Below are 19,335 nucleotides of genomic sequence, written 5' to 3'. Positions count from 1 at the left end.
CATTATGCGGTCAAAACCATTGGTCCTCTCCAGAGACAGAGGTTTTGAGCACTGCCGCCTTCTTGCTGGAAAAGATTTCTGAATGGTTTGAACAAATTGTGGGACCCACCGCTTGGTGACCTTCCTCCTGTGGATACGTTTGCGATTTATTTTAAAAGTGAATGTTTTCGACATCTCCACTCTTCCCACTATTTTTCTTTCTGCTTCAAATGCCTGTCGTTCAGTCGCTCCTCTTCCACAAGAGTGATGACATCCAGAAACTTCTCAGCCAGCCAGACTTCGTGTGGTTCCCCTTTGTGATTCACATATTCTTTTAATATGAAGGGGAAGAGTCCTTGTACACAGTCCGGAAGCATTCTTTGATTTCTTGCAACACAACTCCTTCCTTCAAAAATTGAATCATTACTGGGCACTCAATTTTCAACATTTCAAGAAGGCAGCGAGTATGTTTGGGTTCAACTCTCACCAGGTGTCTGAGAAGCCCGGCACTGTGTTCCAAAATGTTTGAAGATAGCGTCCTTTTCGCTAAATACCTGTCCGTCTGTTTCAAAATTGCATACACATAGGTCCGTTTTATACTCAAAGCATTTTCAAATTGATGAAGCTGTGTGATGAAGTGTGCTAAGCCCGAGACATTTGGAATCTACCTCTTATTTTTTATTAGTTCAGTCATGTAGTTGGTCATGCATGCGTAGCCATCTAAGATGGGCTGTACAAGTAAACAGAAAGTGGATATTAATTAATTACCACCACTGTTGTTGTTCCATGGAACAGTGCCCACTGTGCATTTCCGATTGTGTAAACTGTGTTGCTTCTAAAACCTGAACAGACATCAAATAAGCCCTTTCAGAATGTTAATGCTGCCCAATGCTGATACAGTTGTCCAAAGCCCTACCTCTTGTAAAATGGCCAACTCAACCAGCCGCAATCAATTGAACCGCGTCAATTTGTGTAGAGGCTATGATATTTTCACAGCACTTGCTTTGCAAATATAGTGACTCATATTTTTTTGAGAAAGAGAGAATCACAGCACAAGTACCAAGAATCCAGTGTCAAGTACTTCTCAGGTGGAGAAAATAGCCAGTGTGGTACGCCTTTTCAGTCCGGTTTACAAACATGCATCAGAGCATGAACATGCACAAACATGCAGTTCCTATGTGAACTTACTTTCTACACAGCAGAAGAAATTGTGCACTTAAACAGATCTTGCCCATAAATTCTCTTTGAGACAGGTTCTTACATTAGCATGGAATACCTCAAAATTCACATTTACATTAAAACAAGAGTGAGTTTTATGTAGAAATGAAGGCTTGTACAGTACATTCCCTGAATGCATATTTTGGCCTGAAGGGGGCAAAACTCGCACGATTTGCTACAGCACTCCTCTTTCCACCCCTCCACTCCAGATTTGTTCCTCTCTGCACCCCCAGGAGTCCCTTTGCGCACAACTGCTGACTGTTGCTTGAACTGAAACCAAGTATAGCTATCAAATCTGTTGTCCTAACTTAGGAGTGCATGATTGAGGAGCGCACAAAAGAACAAGGACGACACGGACAGCACTCAAGTTTCCCGACTGTTTGGAGGGTTGGTGCCTTCTACGGGACGAGTGCATCCGTGTCGCTCTTGTTCTTCTCTCGTGTGTTCCCTGATCGTGCACTCCCAAGTTATGGATGTACATACTACACCAACATGCTGTGATCTTCGATATCCTTGTGCCAGAAAATTCGGAACTCCAAACCAACACGCTGAACCTATTACCCTTTTCTGTTCTACTTTTCTGTATACTGCTTAGGAAGCTAGAAAAGTTTTCAAAGGGACGGTCTGGAGCTGTCGACTGATTTTAAGATTGAAGTTTTATTCGACCAAGTTGCACGTAGACGCCATCTGCAAAAATTCATCCAGCAGAAGATCATAGATTTTTAGATAAGAAGAAAGGAGAAGGACACGTATACATCTGGTTTCGAACTAGCATTGATGTGAGCGTGAGCTACTGCACCTTGGCGGACGTGCTCAGCCAAGATGACGATAACTGATGGTTGTTCTGAGGTGTGGTTGCTCGATTCCTTGGCAGAGCAGAAACTGGAAGTTACTGACAGTGACATTACGGCAGCAGACGCATGACTATAAAGTTCAATTATAAAGTTGAGTTGGGTGCCTATTTAATTGAAATATTTTGCACTGTGACTCTGCGCACCATAAAAAACCATCTGACTGAACAGCTTTCGTTTTGGTGTGGACTCTCTTTAAGTACTAAAGTTCAAAGTTGGGGTAGTTGGTATGACATAATAGTTTGTTGCCTTTCAGTAAATTTTTCAGTTGAGAGTAAGCTGTTTCTGTTGTGTTGTCCCATTCCTTAGTCTGTCATCGCCCCTTTGCAGCTTTCACTAGCTATCTAACTCTCTCTAAGGTCCAGACCAAAGTTCTTTTGCAGTCAGTATGTGGTTCTACAGTTCTGGGACGCATAACTAAGCTGTTAACAGTGAATTCTCATGGCACCCAAATGTGATAAAAAATATGTACAGAGATAATCCCATGTAGTGGAAAAACTTCCTCACTTACGGGGCTGTATCGAAGTTGAACCAACTATTGTGCCTGGAAAATGCATTTTTATTAGTAGTTCATTGTGCTACAATCCTATAAAAACCAAGGGTTTCGTACAAAACCCTAGAAAACAAATTTCAGCCTAAGACAGGCTTTAAGTGCAACAAAGTGTCGTTGTAAATTGAGGGAAATAAGCTATTCCATGGACATTTGACATCTCTGTTGTTATAGAGCTGACATTCCTAGAAAGACAAAACCAATGAGTGCATTTCATAAGACTATGGCAGACAGTCTATTCTCTTTCTCCTTCTCTGGTATTTTTGGCACTTGTTGCTTGCTCTTTGTCTCTACTTGCAGATTTCTGACAGGGCTTTAGTAAAAGAATGGAGTAAGCATGAGTGACTCCATTTTAGCATGATTTGTTATCACCCCGAGCAAATTTATGTTCTGTACAAATCGGGATTATCCGTCATCTGGTACAAATTTGTGACAAATGCTTTAAATGGTACACAAACAGAATAACTCAGCTGTTTGACTTGTATGGTGGGTGTCGTGAAGTGGTCCAAATATTAACAGTGACAATTTTTCATTAGGACTCAACACAGCTCTCCAACGAAACAAGGAAGGATATCCGCAGGACAAGGTACACCTTTCAGGCACTTAATATAGGAAGTTTGGCTTGTGGATTGCAGTTGGTCACTTCGTATGTCTAAACTATTTATGAGAATGCACAGCACAGACACAGACTAAAGAAGTGGCATTCCTTTTTCACACTGTATGCACACCGTTGCACATTATAGCAGTGAGATCTGCTGCGCCACAGAATGCCATGAATTGCTTCAGTACATCTTTACTGCAGGTTGCTACAAAGGCTGGAAATTTTTAAAGTCAGTTGTGTCAGCCACTTTTGTGAATAAGGTATTGATCACGTCAGTGTATTTGTTGCAGACATGCACTCCTGGTTCCTGGTACTGCAACGGATAACTTTTCTCATGTGTTTGTTTCAGCCTGCTTTGTTTTTGTTTTGTTTTTTCCTTCTCTGACCTTCTTTCCCCTGTACAGTCAATCCTCATTTATCTGTCACTGGTTGCTTTGAGCAAAAATTTCTAGATGGGGGGGATCAGACAAATGAAACATGAGAACAGGGAAGTTATCTGTTGTCATCAAAGCTTGTGCTTATTTCGGAGGACTGAGGAAACTATCCATCATCATTTGCATAAAATTCAGCTCCTCTAAGTTCTTACTGATGATAACTTGAAAACATTATTCTTTTTTGTTAAAAAAAATGCCAGATCAGTTTTCTGTGTGCTTTGCGCATTCTCAAGCGCCCCAACACAGGGGTTCCTTGCTCTCATTGGATTCATGTTCATTGGATGCAAGTGACAATGTTAGTGACAGAGAGAGTGGCACAAACACAGGCAGGCTGGTGGACAAACTCCATGATGATAAACCTGAGTGATGGGCAAACTCATATACGGGACAAACACACAACAGCTCAAACCCGCAAAACTGTTTATTTGACAAATGAGTCGCCAACCTACAAGTGCAAGAAGGTCAGTGGGAAACTGAGACAGAAAGCTAAAGACAGGGAATTAAGGTCAGCTTGTGGCAACCTGGAAAAGGCACTTCAACGAAGGATGTATGGTCACTGACTCTTCACTAACACAATGACCCGAAGGATGGATTGCCAACGCTTCCCTAAGCAAACGATTTATTTTTAATGTTTGTTATAATCAATGTTAGTGACATCTTCACCCCTGATCGTGGCGCCGCTGTTATCGTGCTGGTCAATAGGGAGTTCTAGTGAATCATTTTTATTCTGAACGGTTTTGCCGTTGCCCAACCAGCTGACTAGGCTAGAGTGGCTATAGATAGGCTTTACGCAGTTCTCCTGTTTGGTGTGTCCGTCCTGTCTTCCTGCTGCATTATTTGTATGATGAGTAGGATCTGATTCAGTTGCCCTTCACGTTGGTCACCCACGATACTGTTTGCAAACCATTTTAGCAAAAACGATTTACTAAAACTCACCAATGTTGACATCCTTAGAACTGTAGTGTCTTCCACAGCTGTCAAGCTTAGTTTTTTGCACTATTTTTTTTTTTTTTTTTTCAATTTATATATTTTGCATTTCTGCAGAACTTAGCTCTGAGAGCGAACAGTTTCCATCACTCAGTGGATCATCTGCAGTGGACCGAACTCGTCAGTGTGTTTTACACTGGTACATTAGGAAATAATTGTCATTAGAAAGATTGTCACCCCCCCACACCCCACCCCTCTTTTGAATAATGTAGATCACACATCGACTCTGACTCAACACTGGATAAGTGAAGGCGGTCATTGGGCATTTTACTCGGCAGTTCCTAGAAGTTTTTGTCAGAATCCGGGATCTGAATCCCGGATAAATGAAGGGAAATGGCTGGTCTAAAATCTGTCCCCATGTTTCTTGTCCAGTTAGCTCTGGGTCCTGATAAGTGAAGCTCGGATGACGGGGGTCTACTGTACCATGGTTTTGCTGAGCAAATTTCATTCTCTCCTTTGGAGGTGTTTGCAGTTTTATTTTTATGTGTAAGACTTCAGATGCATGCCAATTGCAAATTCAGCTGCACTGTTTTGTCGCTTCACAAAAATTGTAATGTATGAGCCTCTTGAGTTCAGCATGCTTTACTTTTTTTAGTTCTGGGTTGTTGTTTTTAAATGTGACTATACAAAAGCTAAAAAAGAAAATTTATGAAGACATCACATAGCACACTGTAACAAAAACTAAATAGCTGTATTTTGATCTCTGCATGTATTTGTCTTACAATATGCCGCTCATATTCCACTGCGAAGCTTTGTAGTGCTGTGATATGTTTTGAATATCCACAAAAGTCCAATTGAAGCATAACGGACAAAGATGCCCTTACTGGAAATATTACAACACGTTGTTATTTAGCAAATCTGCAGTCTATATTATTACTGTTTAAGAATAAATGTTATTCTTAGACAAGTAACAAACTGAAGTAGGTATAGTTGATGTGTAAGCTGTTTCAACCATCTAGGGAACTTTAACCACAAATATTTATATAGCAGACACTTAGAGACATTTAGTATAGCAGAGCTTTACGTACAAAGGTTGCTTGTAATATGTGTCACCCTAGTTGTGCCTCCTAGGTCGTTACCTTAACCGGCACAAAATCTGATTGTTTTTCATTGATAGCACAAATGTGACATCACTTAACACCAGTATAACCTTGTACAATGTCCTGTCTCTCTTTGAAGGCACCTGTGTTTACGGTCATGTTTCCAACATCTTTCAGCCAGGAAGAAGCCCACGCTCTCCTGTTCCTAGCAGGATTGTTGATGAAGAAAGGTTCTCCAAACGTAGTGAGTTTATTTGGGGGTTTAGGTCAGAGCATAGAGGTGCTGCAGATGCAGTGAGTTGTAGCATCTTGAGCTCTTCTGATTTTCAGTGTACTGTTCATTACAGCAGACTCCGAGTACCCTCCGCTGGGCAAGGATGACTTGGATAAAATGAAGGGCCGAGGGAAGGGCATCCAGGGCCATCACAACTCGTGCTATTTGGATGCCACACTCTTTGCTATGTTTGCTTGCACCCATGTCTTTGACTCTATACTATACAGGGAAAGGAGCAGCGACGACATTGATCGATACGATGAGGTTCGCCATGTACTCAAGGATGACATTGTCAACCCTCTTAGAAAGTATGTACTTTTGACAAATGTGCCATTATAATAGCATGGTTGTTTGGATTTTGTCATTATGAAGATAGTACAGGTTTTTTTATTTGCGAATGTTCGCTTCGTAACACTTAGTTACTGGTTTAGTACTTCCTCAACCATTTGTGCATTGAGCACAAACAGTACATGCCAGACAACCAAAAATATGATATGTTGACTTTGTATTCTTGCAGTGTTGCATGAACTCCCTTTCTTTCAGAGGCCAATATGTGCCCCATGGAAATGTTATGAAACTTCGGCATCTGCTGGACCAGCTGAGCAATGTCTCTGGATTAACTACAGAGGAGAAAGGTGTGCTTCTGTGTTGTGCATGTTGTATGATATCTGGTGTGAGCTTGTAAGCATTTACTCATGTCAAGTGCGGTATAATTTGGTATAAATTGTTTAGTGTATTGTCAAACCATTTTGCTTTCTGGAAATATTGTATAGGTTATAGATCAGGTAAACATAGTCGAATCTCATACAGTATTTATCCTCAGAAGAATCTGTTGGTTTTCCTTGTGGCCGTAGCTGAACAAATACCCCGCTTGCGTCATCAAATTGGCTACAATTCAAAATAGTAAAATGGTTTATGTAATCAGTGCAGTGTATGAGATCTCAGAATGCTTGTCTAGTACAGGTCCCGACAAAAGTTTACGAAACACGCGAGCGGTGTGTTTTCTCCTCGGTACGACACCCTAGCGGCAAGCGGAAGCTGGCGAAATCGGGCCAGTTCACTGCCTCAGAGGGGTGGACGACTGCGCTCTTAGCGACACACAGCGGTAGTTTCGGTATGATTTTATTGTTGTGCTCGCCAACAACACGTGATTCAACGATTGTTGAGACAGGGAGCTCGCCACTATCATTGTGATAACAAGGATGACTCATGGTGGCAACACTTTACCGTGTATTGCTTTATTGGAAAGCCATGATACGTAGACAAGAGAAAGAAAGGTATCTTGTAAACAGTTGCTTTATTATGGACGACGCGTGAGCGAGCTGATAAACAGTTGACGCTGACATTGATAATTGATTGATTGATAAACAACTGACATGAGTCACGAGTTGTTGACGGGCACAACGGTAAAATCCAACTCATTTTGCGGGCATGTGAAACAGTAATCATACCGAAACTACCGCTGTGTGCCGCTAAGAGCGCAGTCGTCCACCCCTCTGAGGCAGTGAACTAGCCTGATTTCGCAGGCTTCCGCTTGCCGCTAGGGTGTCGCACCGAGGAGAAAATACACCGCTCGCGTGTTCCGTAAACTTTTGTCGGGACCTGTACATATCATGATTGATTACATGATTGTGATTACGTGAGATTAATTATGGTTATTCTAAATCCATAGTATCCGGTAATGTTATCACAATCCATCAAAACCATCTTTCATGACACATAATGTCCCGAAGTTTTGATTGAGGTTACTCTTTGCGAAAAAGAAGAATCCTACTTGTAGGGAGATAAGTATATGACTTTTCTATCATGTCTCTTTTCTAGATCCTGAGGAGTTCCTAAATTCATTAACACAAATTCTTAAAGTTGAGCCCTTTTTATTGCTTAGGTAGGTAGCATTTTTAATTTCCTCTTCCTTGCTTGCTTCCCAATGATTCTTTCAGTGAACCAATACCATTTTGTTCGGTGACCTATGTATGCTAATCCACAAATGAATAGGTTGTGATGCTAGGTTTGTGATACTTGGAAACATTCCAAAGAAAGCTGGGAGGGGGGGACTGAGACGGTGGTGTAAAGAACAGCCTCTTTTCCCCTCAGCATCTGGAAACATTGCCCAAAATTTCCGATCCCAAAAATATTAAGTTATAGCAAAATGTTATACATAAACAGGCTAAAATTGCTCAGCCAACACAGAAAGTTGTAGAGATGTTGCAGTAATGTTGCTGCAATGTTGCTGTGTTGCAGCAACGTTTCACAACCAAGCACAACTTTACCAGAACATCATTTTCTCAATGTTGAAACAGTGCTGCGGAGGTTATGTTCTGGATACGTTGTTAGTTTGCTTCTGCAACAGTGTTTCCAATGCAACTGTGACTGAACATTGCAGCAAGGTTGCTTGTACAATGGGGACAGTGTTGTGGCAGTGTCACAGGAATATTGCTGATGCTCGGAATGAAAAAAAGGACAGAGTAATCAGAAGGGAGCAAAATGATGCAGTTTGCAATTTTCCGATCAATCGGATTTCCGTGAAATTCCGTGCAAAATAAGGGATTCCGCGAAATTCCATGCCAAACGAAGGATTTCGCGGAATCGAGGAAAACCGGAGGCCTTAAATGTGCTGCACTGCAGCAAGAAGACAAGGACAAGTGTTAGAAGGAACAAAGTGAAGCGCCCTGCAGTGCTCCTATTCACTTCCTTCCTTCGAACACTCGTCATCATCGTCTTGCTAAAGTGCATCACATTAGGACTATGTTAGTAGGCCAGATGGTATATTAACATGGCCAGTTCTTGGCTCATATGATTATTGTATTATTAGAATACTGTATTGTAAGAAGAATGTCCTCCATGTCCTGGTATCTTATAGCAGATTCTTGCTACACTATACTGTTCACATATGATTCAGCTTTAACTTCACTAATGTAGCGCACTTCTCCAAACACATTTGTGCTGTAGCCAGCTTGCAGTGCTATCATAGGCTAGCTAGGCATGGAATACTATGTATTATGTCATACTATTACAACGTCATACTATTATTAAGATTTTGTCGTTAGATATAACGATTTCTTCGGTTTGCGGTTCGGTGCGCGTATCTTTGTTTGGTGTTATTGCCTATTGCACATTTACTGATAAGGTTAAATTACTACTCTCATAAGGTTCACTAAACCTTGTCACTATGTCACAATCTACACAGAATTCCAAGGACACAGACATGCTTTTTATATTGGTCAACCGTGAACCATACCAGTTCACACACTGTTGAAACTTCTGTTTCTCCTTTCTTTTTTATAGCTCTGGCCAGCAGACACACCTGTATCAACTGTTTGTTGAGAAAGACAAATTTCTGGATATTCCAACAGTGCAGCAGCTCTTCCACCAGTCCATATTCGAGTCAAATATAAAATTTAAGAAAGTGAGTGCAGCCATGGGCTAATCGTAAAATGGAAGCTGCTCTTGTGTACATTTGACCATAAAGACCTTACCTGTGGCATAAAAAATGAATACAAAAATCCATCAATTTTAGGTTCCATCAAAGCTCATAATCCAAATGCCACGATTTGGACGGCAGTTCAAAGTCTACTCCCGAGTACTTCCCAGTCTCAAGTTGGATATCACGGACATACTTGAGAATTGTAAGTCTGCCCTACCCTTTAGTTTATGCTTCCGAAGTGTGCAATAGGAATGCTTCAGTTTCTTCAAGGCCCTAGATCATAGGTGTAAGAACAAAGTCACCTGCAGACATAATCTCTTGGGGGCAAGTGTGCTGCATAGATACAGTTAGACATGCCACTCAGTGTTCTAGGGAGGATGTTTTCCACTGAAAGTTGTGATAATTGTGTGCAACTGGGGGTTGCAAATCTTGGCTCTTTTCAAAGGAAAGTTTGTTCCCTGAAATTGTTGAAATAAGTATGTCGGGCAGGAGCATTTGACTCCAGATAACTCTACTGCGAGCCCTTTTGCTCACAATCAACGTGTTTCCGGAGTTGAGCTGCTGCTGTACGGGAAAGGCGACGGTGTCCGCGCCGAACGTTGGCCATATTCTTGAGATATGGGTATGCGGAAAGATGCACAATTATGCACAGAAATTCATGGCATAAATAATGTAAACAATGGCACCACATAATTTTGTAGTCCCATTCTTGAAACTGCTGCGCAAAGTCCATTTCATAAAATGCGTGTAAAACTTTAAAAAATCACGTCATGTTGAACTTGGTTTTCAAACACCATGTGTTGAGAACCCACATTGATTTTAACTTGTGCAGCTCCTCGATTCTGCTTTGTGTGTGGGAGGCGGGCCTCATATGAGTGTCGCCAGTGCTTCAGAGCAGACATTGGTCTGGAAGGCATCGGCTACTGCAAGCACTGCGAACAGTCTGTAAGTAACAGCTTCTTGCAGCAACTACTGCACTGTGCTTAGACAATGAAGCCGGTGTGACATTTCCTGCAGGTTCACCAGCACCCCGATCGTAAAGGTCATAAGCTGGATAAGCTGGGAAATATCCCAGGCTTCAGTGAAGGCAGTCCAACTGCCAGGACTTGCATGGATCTTTTTGCAGTTGTTTGCATTGAGACAAGCCATTATGTCTGTTTCGTCAAATGTGGAGATGACGACTCTGCCCCATGGTGCTTCTTCGATAGCATGGCTGACAGAGAAGGTAATTTAGTAATATGATATGGTGGACCTCTCCGTAGACCAGTGTTCCCTTGACAAGAGTACTGGAAAAGTTGTGTTTATAGTAACATGTTTATAAACCAACATTTGAGGCGTGCGCAGAAAGCACAAATTTGTGTGCAAAGTGCTTCCAGGGAAAGAGAGAGGGGGGGGGGGGGGCAAAGCGTGCAATCCCCCTCACTTCCTTTCCTGGAGAGGGATGCTGCAGACTGTGCTGATGTTCAGGCTCCCCTCTTGGTAACCCCATGAGGTAAGCCCCAGAGAAGGGTAGGGATATCAGGCCCGCTCTTGAAAATGACCAACAACAAAAACACACGCAGTAGGGCATCAACTACATGTAATATAGCAGTATTTTGCATCCAGTGTGTTCCTTTGTGTGCGATGACTAGTGGTATTCACTACATTACCCTACCAGCAAACCATGTGAGTGTCCACACTTGGGCTCACCGGCTATAGAGTAGCAGGTGTATGGCTGGAATTTGTATGTTGAATTGTACTGGCTCGCCTGATGCCAGAATTGAAATTCTCTTAGGGTTCGTAAATGTCTGTACTGTGACTACACCTCTTACTCAAAGATGAGGGATACTGAGAGCTCACCCTGAAGGTGTCTTGGCAGAGCTCTTTCGAGGGGAGGGGCACTAGACAATAGGTCATCAGAGCTGATAAGGTTGACAAAGCAAGTGCCAAGGAATCTTGATGGTTTTTTCTAATAGTTTTTCTGTTCGCTTTTTACTATACAGTTGGAATTCTTATGCAAAGCTTTCAAGTGCGGAACATTTATGCAACAAAATAAACTACCTGTCGTGTGTACGTAGCTAAATATGAAGAGCACATTTGTAAATTGTACACCTAAAATATTTCCCCTAATTATTGTCGCAAAATCTTTTTTTAGGGGGCGCCGTTTAGTGCTGTGTATGCCAAAGGGAGTCTTGCCATTAGGAGGAGCCTAAAAAAGAGGCTCGACCTGTCAATCAAACTTAGGCGCATTTCATTGGTTATCATTTTCCATGGGAGCTGCCATGACACCATATTTTCTCCAAGATGGAGGATGGTGCTTGGAATGGCGAAGCGGAGATTTCGTGACAAAAAAATTTCATATACTATTTTAATTTCATACTGTGAGTATATATCCTCATGTACGCCTCTGCAAAATCAGCTTCAACTTTTGCTCCGCCATCGTTATTTACGCGAAAATGGGATGTTTTGTCACTAACATTAGGCCTAGTTAAGACCGTCATACCAAGGAAATAGCAAGAAGGACGACCCTTATACGCAAGACTTTGTATTATATAATTGTATTTTATTTATACATACATCTTTACTCATTTTTGATTAGACCTACTTACATTATGTGATTTAAAACTCCATCATGGCGGTCGTCTGCTACGAAGAAGCGGTTGTACCGCTCTCCTGGCCAATCACTTCTGCCAGTAACCATTTCTGCAATTCTGAGCCTTCCCAACATGCCTCTCTCCATGCAGATGGCGTTGATAAAAGTGGGCTCAAAATCCGTCGTTTTGGTCTGCCACCACTGATATCCATTTCAATCCAAATCAATCGAGTTTCTCCAAAATGGTGGCACCCAGTAAACAAGGGTGATGTTATAATAGACAACTGTATTTCGACCTGTGATTGGCTAGATACCTCAAAAAGTGGGTGGAGCCTCAGGTATAGGCAGGTCCCATTAATGGCCAGACTCCCTTTGGCATACACGGCACTGATTCTGTCTAAGGCAGAAGTTTGCCTCGGCTCCTGTGACTCTGCCTAGTTGCATTTGACACTCGCCACATTAGTCTGGATGAAAACTGTTGAACAGGAATGTTTCAGTTTATCTCTACAGTGTTTAGTGCAAATATAGTTTTATGCAGCATGTTGCTACAACAAATACCATGGGTTTGCGGCCTGGATGGATCTCAAGTGGGAAGGGATCTGAAAACACTGAACTCTTTCTTAAATCTACCATAAGAAAAATCACATTGTGTGTATGTCCATATACAAATGTGTGTGTTATTGACACTAAGAAAATTTCAGGTTGCGAAAACGGATACAATATTCCTGAAGTAGACGAGTTCCTCGACTTCAATAGTTATGTCGGGAAGTCTGGCATAGAGAAACTGCAAGAACTAACAGACGACAAAATGTTACCTCGTTTGGGACGGAAACTTGTCTGTGATGCATATATGTGCATGTACCTCGACAAGACTGTTCGGCAGTACGAGTGACGTGCCAAATTTGTGGCAGCATTGTTATGCATAGTTGTGCTTTAGTGATCCCTTAACTGTTGATTAAAGGTTTGATATATTTCTATGACCTGACCTTTGACCATTCAATACACAGAACGAATAAATGATTATTTATTAGTTCATAAATAAAAGTACAATGTGTTTGAAAGGAAACAGGTGTCAAGGGAAGCTGTACCTACAGCAGTTATAACACCTACTATGGCTAAAATCTGCACAAAAGTGGGATAGCTGAGATTAGAACATGCTGGTAACTGAACTTTAAAATTGAACATGAACTCTTACCTTCCTGAGGCTATGAGAATAAAATGTGTGATCCTGTACACATTAAAACATCTGGGTTTATATACAGTGATAAAATCTTCTTGTGTGCTTACACACTTCATGAAATACACAGAGCCAAAAGGAGGCAAAAGTATTTGGTGCATATGACAGACTTCCTGGGAGTAGAGAATAGAAGACTTGGCCTGAATCAGAATGCGATTTGTTCAGCCCTGTTAAACAGAAACTTGTTCACTCCTCTGATCCCTCACTCATTCAAATTTAGTCTATATGAAACAGTTCATAGACTGTAATATATTTGAAACACAGTTTCTCCTTACCCTGAAGCTTTAGCCATGGCCTCCTCTTCAAACTCCATGATCCTCTCCTGTTCTCCTCCGAAGTCATCTTGGCCGTACTCAAAACTGTTTGCACTGTAAGCAATAACAGTGTGGCCCTTAACCATACTTGTGATGTGACCCAGAAGCAAAACAAGTTTCTTGGAGACCCTGACCATTACAGTAGCATATTTTTAACTAAGTAGAGCACTAAGGACGTACAATCTGTACCTGACAGCACGGCACGTGAAGAAGACAATCCGTTTCAAGCGCTTGTTGTAGAAGAAGTAGTTGAAAGACCAGAGACAACCATCTTCTCCATAAGGGTCTGACGCAAGATCAGGGTTGTAGCTGTAAATGTCGCACTCTGAAAGTACGATCTCGCTGTCGACGGCAGCCCATAGTTGTGGACGGAGCGTGCTGTATGCCTGGTTGGCTGTTGCAAATAAATTGCTGTCCACAGCATTCATTACCCACTGCATAGAAGATTTGTTTGCTCATATGCCCACACAGTGGAAAGTGGTTCCCAAGAGGGACGTTGTTATCTTACATCGAGGCTTGGCTCTTTGCTGAATTCATCGCTCTTCGCTTGGCTGAAGTCATAGTCTGGGCAAAACGATGCATTCAGGGTTGCTATCAGGTGAAACAGGGTCTTCCTACTTATGGTGTCGCACAAGTGACTTTCATTATCATCACTCTGGCTGCGACTGAAAAAAAGAAAAAAGTACGTATGTATCAACACATAAGGGGTGTTTCAATAAACATTTCAAAAACTTAATGAAACAAGCACGCTACGGAAAAATAAGCGAGCAGCGACATTTCTTTCTAGAGAACTTTTTCTAGAGCCACGTAAAATCTGCCAAGGCAACTTAACGTTTTTTGCCAGAACAGAAAGTGCATGCCAGTTTTGCCCCACTCTACTACAAGATAGATTTCCCTACTACAATGGTACATAATAGCCAAAAAGAAGTTGAGAAAACTGTTGTTTCCAGATGCGCGAATTGTGGCTGCCCTCAGTTTCCCGTGAAAAAGCAACCTGAAGACGACGTGGATCTGCCCCTTGGATCCCTTTTTAATGCTTCTGCTGATAACAGCAGCAGGGATAGGATGCTAACGTTATCTGTAACAAGTGAGAAGGAAACGGGAAGACAAGGGCGGTAACAGTTTCCTTGCACCGCTTTGTGCATTAACTCGACCGAGAACTGAGTGCAGCCGACAATTTGCATGTCTCGAAACAACGGTTTTCGCTTTTCTTTTTCTTTCTGGCTATTAGTAAAGCCATCACCACACTTAACTGTAACGCGCAATAGCGTGGCCCATGGTGGCGTCAATGCCGCCAAGCGTTGACGCTGGGGGCGAGACATTAGGCGCAGGGACCCAATGTCTCGAACCCGGCTTCAACGCGTGGCGTCTCTGCGGGCCACGCGATCGCGTGTTATGGTTAAGTGTGGCGACGGCTTTACCATTGTAGTAGGGAATGTTTTTTGTAATGGAATGGTATAAATCTGGTGTACCCATTTTGCTTTTGGCAAAAAAAAAATGTGCCAAAAAATTCAAGAAATTTATTTCAATCAAAATTTGATAGAATTACTTGTAGTGTGTGCCAAAAGTTCCCTGCAGATAAATCCATTGATCATACATTTTTCCGTGGCATGCTTTCTCCATTAGCATACATGGTTCCCACTGGTCATTGAATATCCTGGAATTTTTCACAGTCCTTGACAACCCTTTATTTTGCATCTTTTTCTTGTTCTCGTGGTGCTGTTAGTGCAATTCCGTTTATCCGGAGTCAGAACTACAGTTCCTAACCACAGGAGTTAGCACTCTTTGCAATAGGAATCAGCAGCAAGACATTAATGGTGCCCTCTGTTATATTAATCAATTTTCCTTTCTATCTTTCTATCAATCCTGGTGGCATCAATCCAAGTTTTAAGTGAATAATTAAAACATTAGCATGGCCATATTCGGTGTATTTACTTTGTGTATTCTCGCATAATTTGTGTGAGGCACAGTGGTACACAGGATGGTGCAAATGAAAGAATTCTGGGAGATGTCTTAAGTGCACCAGGCTCGGTTTACTTGGGAAATTGTACTATATGTAATGGCTACCCTCAACCTTGAAAACTCTTGAAACTATAGACCTTGTCGCGTTACCCTCAAACCACCGGTCTCCGTGCGCTTTTTAGCCTCGTTCCCGGTGACGACAGCATAGGAGTGGACTGCCAGAATCACTGCCCACTGGGGTGAATACTGGTGGATGTCGTCTTTAATGAGTGTGACTGACGAGAACAACATTCCACATAACTAGTCATACGGTAAACGTCTGAGTACCGTATCAGTGTTCGAAAGACAAAGAAAAAGAAGATCACTTGCATCCGCGTGCGATATAGACAATATTATCCACGTGTGGAGTGCTGGCCGACGCGAATATCTTTTCCACATTGCTTCCCGAGCGCTCGCAACAAACTGAGAAGCTAAACAACCGTCTTAAGTGATTGTAAGATGCAAGAAAATGAACAAACTCTGCCAACGGCAGTCCACACAGGCATACTTATGGGACTGCCACGGGGTGGCAGCATTAATGGTGGCACCCATTCCTTGAATTGCATTTTTGTGTATATTCTGTTGCGATTTTCCAACAGCGTAATTACCAGTGCTGGAAGTAAGTTGTTCCTTTTCTTCAATTGAGGTGCTCAAATAATGCGACCTCCATCCCTCCCTCTCTCTCATGACATCCATGTGCACACCAGTTGAACATGCGAAGTGAATCTGACTCTGTTCTGTTGTTGTTGCACGGTGAACGTAGCGCTACAAGTTATGTTTTGGCCGTGGATTCAGAGACTCAGGTGGCGACGAGTAGAGTATAATGGCAGACGGCGCTGTGTAGCTAGATTAAATGCTACACTTGACACGGTTCCACAAAATATGTGCAGAGGATGACAACTCACTGAACTTTGATTACTGCTTTGTGCTCCATAGAAAATTATTACGATTTTTTTATTAAAGCACCAAAATCATCAAACGCCGACCTAAAGAAGCACATCAAGGTACAGCTTCTTTCATTATATCTAAGACTAGTATGATTTTGATGGGTCAAAACTATTCAGGAACGTCTTGCACAACCCATTGTGACATCAAGATTTACTTATATACAAAGCTCAAGAACTAAAAAGTGCATATTACGAAGCAAACAACTTGGGAACTTCAAGTTCATTCTCATGACTAGTAATTTCGTTGGTAGGATAGTTACATTTTTTACGCAGTACTTTAACTTTTAACGAGTTCATTTTGTTGAGCAGCTTCCTCATCTCTGGTCATTACTGAGCTTTTATGCAAACACAGATGGAGATACAAAGTGCAATACCCAGAAGAAATTGATGGACATCATAGAGTGAACACAGCCTGGTTAACTTCTGTCTTGCATCTCTATGCAAGACAGAAATTTAAACGATGAAAAAAGCACCTGTACAGGCGATTAGGGCTCTGTGAAGAAAGTACACTTTGAGGCGGGGAAAGTGCCTGCAGGTCATTCGGTCCCCCTCCAGCCTCAGCATTCATTGACTTGAAGAGACGCTTGTCACTGCCAACCATCTTGCAGGAGTAGCTTTCGATCCTGAATGCAAAGAGTCAGTCAATATCGACATATCTGTGAAACAGCTGTAATCTCACTTTGAGAGGAAGATCACTTTTAAACGTCAGTGACCAAAGAAAGCAGCTGGTTAGTTAAAAGTAAGTTAGCTAAAAGTTAGCCTGTTACCCATAGTTTTCTAGCTCTGTTTGAAACTTTGAAATAAGCCTGTTCAAACTGAACAGGAAACTGAACAAAAAATAACCTCTATTCTTTGGCTGGACCGAACCGACTGAAGAAATTTTGGCCACCAGTTCAGAAACATTGAAATTTCCTATCTGGGGTAATTTGACCTGTAATATTTTTCAATGTTACTCAGAGCAAATTTTTATGACTTGTTCATGATTGCGCTGTCGGTGATGCACAGCAATGCAAGTGAGCGTGGAACAAACGTTTTCGAAACCAGAATACACACCATCTCCACAAAGAGGCTCACCTGACACTCTAGATGATGTTATGTTGCTGGGCTTGTTTGTAAAGTAGTCGTGTGTATCTTTTGAGATGCTGTCTGATTGTTTCACCCATACATTTTATTTTGTCTATTACTTAGTCACCTATAATTTGCAAATCCCTGAAGGCTCTGTTCGTGTCAAGCCAGGTCTACGTTCTTTTTGTTATATGCCTTTTACTATGTTCATCTCCGAAAACTACAAATAAAACAAAGAAAAGAAATATATAGCTTATTGTTGTCGTTATTGCACGTATTGCTGCTCCAGATGATTTTTAGATTGAACCTACAGTTTCATCAATAATGTTTCATACAATGAGTCGATTTGAACTGATACATCTGTCTCCCTGGAGCTGAATCGGAACCATGTCTAAACCCGAACCAATAAAATTTCAGATTTGACACTCTGGTACCTGAAAAAAAAAAAAATGATAAGAGACTATTATAACTTATGATTCTTGATGCTTCTCTTATTGCAGCTTGTTTCCTTGCCTTTTACCAGTGATGTGCTTGAAAAGCCGCACGAATGATTTTGCTCGCATTGGTACAGGTATGGTCGACGGTATGCTCCATCGAGTACGTCGCATGACAACAAAACTATTATTAACACAATCGGAATCACAATCAGGAATTATCATGTCTGCCTAACTTCTGAACAGAACCTGCGTTCAACGAAGAGAGTGACACACACTTGCTTCTTTTTTTCTCAACTTCCTAGGTCAGATCGCTTCCGAGTGATATATCCGCGCAATGTACCCCGAAGACCTTAGGCGGGAGGGGGAAGCGCTAAACATATAACAGTCTTTCCGAAGGCAATGACTTTACTGCCCTCACAAGGGCGGAATCCAAAACGGCAAACAACAGTACACCAGCTCGTTTGCACACTTCTGATTTGCCCTTGGAAAAAAGTTACGGCAAGATTGGTTACCGTCCGCTTACCTGCCGATGATCTTGCAGTCTCCAGTTTCGAAGGACAAAGCAACATTTATTGCTTCAAAGCGACTGCTTTCCAAAAGCTTCATGCTTGCTACCAAGTGACTTTGATGAAGCAAAGACTGTCCTTTTTCAAGGTGTCTTGATTCGATTCCCGTACTTTTAACAACAACAGTTCTTCAAGATGCTTCGAGGGTGCGTAAGAAGTCTTCTGGTTTGTCTGAAACTTCTCGGTCGCCAAAGACTTGTTGCAAAACTTGAACTTTGATACAGTTCACACAAGCAACTATTTTTCATTACGATGTAGCAACAGCTGATCGCTGTTTTCATCTGGATCAGCAAATGGCGTCTGTTGATGTACACTTTTGGGTGAGCCGATGATGCTATTGAAACTACTGATCAGAAGCAGATCGATACAAACCAGTATTCAACGCACAAAGATGAGCCCTAAAAAGAAGCTCCTGCTATGTGAACACAACAGAAGCAAACCGAAATATGAAAGGCAGGAGTTGTTCTACGCACTTTGCTTCCAAGGTGCGGACAAATAAAGCACCAAAAATAACGCTTATACACTACTCTCGTCACCAGAGCCGATGTGTTGTTGTTGCTAGGCAAATAGGAAACGCAATACAAATGTTTAATAACGAAAGGCGAGCCTCTGAAAGAAAGTGTACAGTTGAGAATGTGTTCTATAATGTTTCTTCGACATAATCTTAATTGTTGGAGACACAACACAGCAAGTAGGTAAACAACCGAAATGACCTTGAACTTAAAAGAATCCGGAACCGGAACCGTAAACACATTTTTCACAAATAAATATTCAAAAAGGAAAATTTTAAAAACTTTCTAAACGTGTTGTTTATGTATCCCTGAAAACACTAGTAGCA

The 19,335-nt window shown here is 41.8% G+C and overlaps 2 protein-coding genes across 6 annotated transcripts in view; one reads left to right on the top strand and one right to left on the bottom strand.

The window, feature by feature from the left end:
- The window catches only part of LOC135378187 (ubiquitin carboxyl-terminal hydrolase CYLD-like), a 59,703-nt gene extending 46,796 nt beyond the window's left edge, over positions 1-12,907 (top strand). For all 4 annotated transcript variants that reach the window (XM_064611120.1, XM_064611121.1, XM_064611122.1 and 1 more), the window contains 10 exons: positions 3,135-3,184; positions 5,838-5,904; positions 6,008-6,242; positions 6,478-6,569; positions 7,756-7,819; positions 9,220-9,340; positions 9,452-9,560; positions 10,191-10,303; positions 10,376-10,583; positions 12,632-12,907. In XM_064611120.1, the coding sequence (XP_064467190.1) occupies positions 3,135-3,184; positions 5,838-5,904; positions 6,008-6,242; positions 6,478-6,569; positions 7,756-7,819; positions 9,220-9,340; positions 9,452-9,560; positions 10,191-10,303; positions 10,376-10,583; positions 12,632-12,822 (1,250 nt within the window). In that variant the 3' untranslated portion in view covers positions 12,823-12,907. The remainder of the gene's footprint in view (positions 1-3,134; positions 3,185-5,837; positions 5,905-6,007; positions 6,243-6,477; positions 6,570-7,755; positions 7,820-9,219; positions 9,341-9,451; positions 9,561-10,190; positions 10,304-10,375; positions 10,584-12,631) is intronic.
- Positions 12,908-12,940: 33 nt separating this feature from the next.
- On the bottom strand, positions 12,941-19,021 carry LOC135378188 (repressor of RNA polymerase III transcription MAF1 homolog). Of its 2 annotated transcripts, none has more exons than XM_064611123.1 (6): positions 18,455-19,021; positions 16,903-17,052; positions 13,990-14,146; positions 13,662-13,915; positions 13,443-13,535; positions 12,941-13,334 (listed from the first exon to the last, which is right to left on the bottom strand). In XM_064611123.1, the coding sequence occupies exons 1-6, from the start codon at positions 18,535-18,537 to the stop codon at positions 13,313-13,315; spliced, it is 759 nt and encodes a 252-aa protein (XP_064467193.1). In that variant the 5' UTR covers positions 18,538-19,021; the 3' UTR covers positions 12,941-13,312. The 2 variants fall into 2 exon arrangements, with proteins under 2 accessions (XP_064467193.1, XP_064467194.1); XM_064611124.1 differs by having other exon boundaries at positions 13,671-13,915.
- Between the last annotated feature and the right edge of the window lie 314 nt (positions 19,022-19,335).

The sequence above is a fragment of the Ornithodoros turicata genome, chromosome 1 (assembly GCF_037126465.1).
Source record: "Ornithodoros turicata isolate Travis chromosome 1, ASM3712646v1, whole genome shotgun sequence".
In the NCBI taxonomy this organism is placed as follows: domain Eukaryota; kingdom Metazoa; phylum Arthropoda; class Arachnida; order Ixodida; family Argasidae; genus Ornithodoros; species Ornithodoros turicata.
The sequence above is the reverse complement of the archived record's forward strand: the minus strand, read 5'-3'. Positions and strand labels throughout refer to the sequence as shown.

Bases quoted from the DNA above. Each gene is read 5' to 3' on its own strand.
- LOC135378188 (XM_064611123.1), bottom strand. From the start codon at position 18,537: ATGAAGCTTTTGGAAAGCAGTCGCTTTGAAGCAATAAATGTTGCTTTG. The intron at 17,053-18,454 runs GTAAGCGGACGG...CTTTGCATTCAG, and splicing joins GACTGCAAGATCATCGGCAG to GATCGAAAGCTACTCCTGCA. The intron at 13,536-13,661 runs GTACGTCCTTAG...TATTGCTTACAG, and splicing joins CGTGCTGTCAGGTACAGATT to TGCAAACAGTTTTGAGTACG.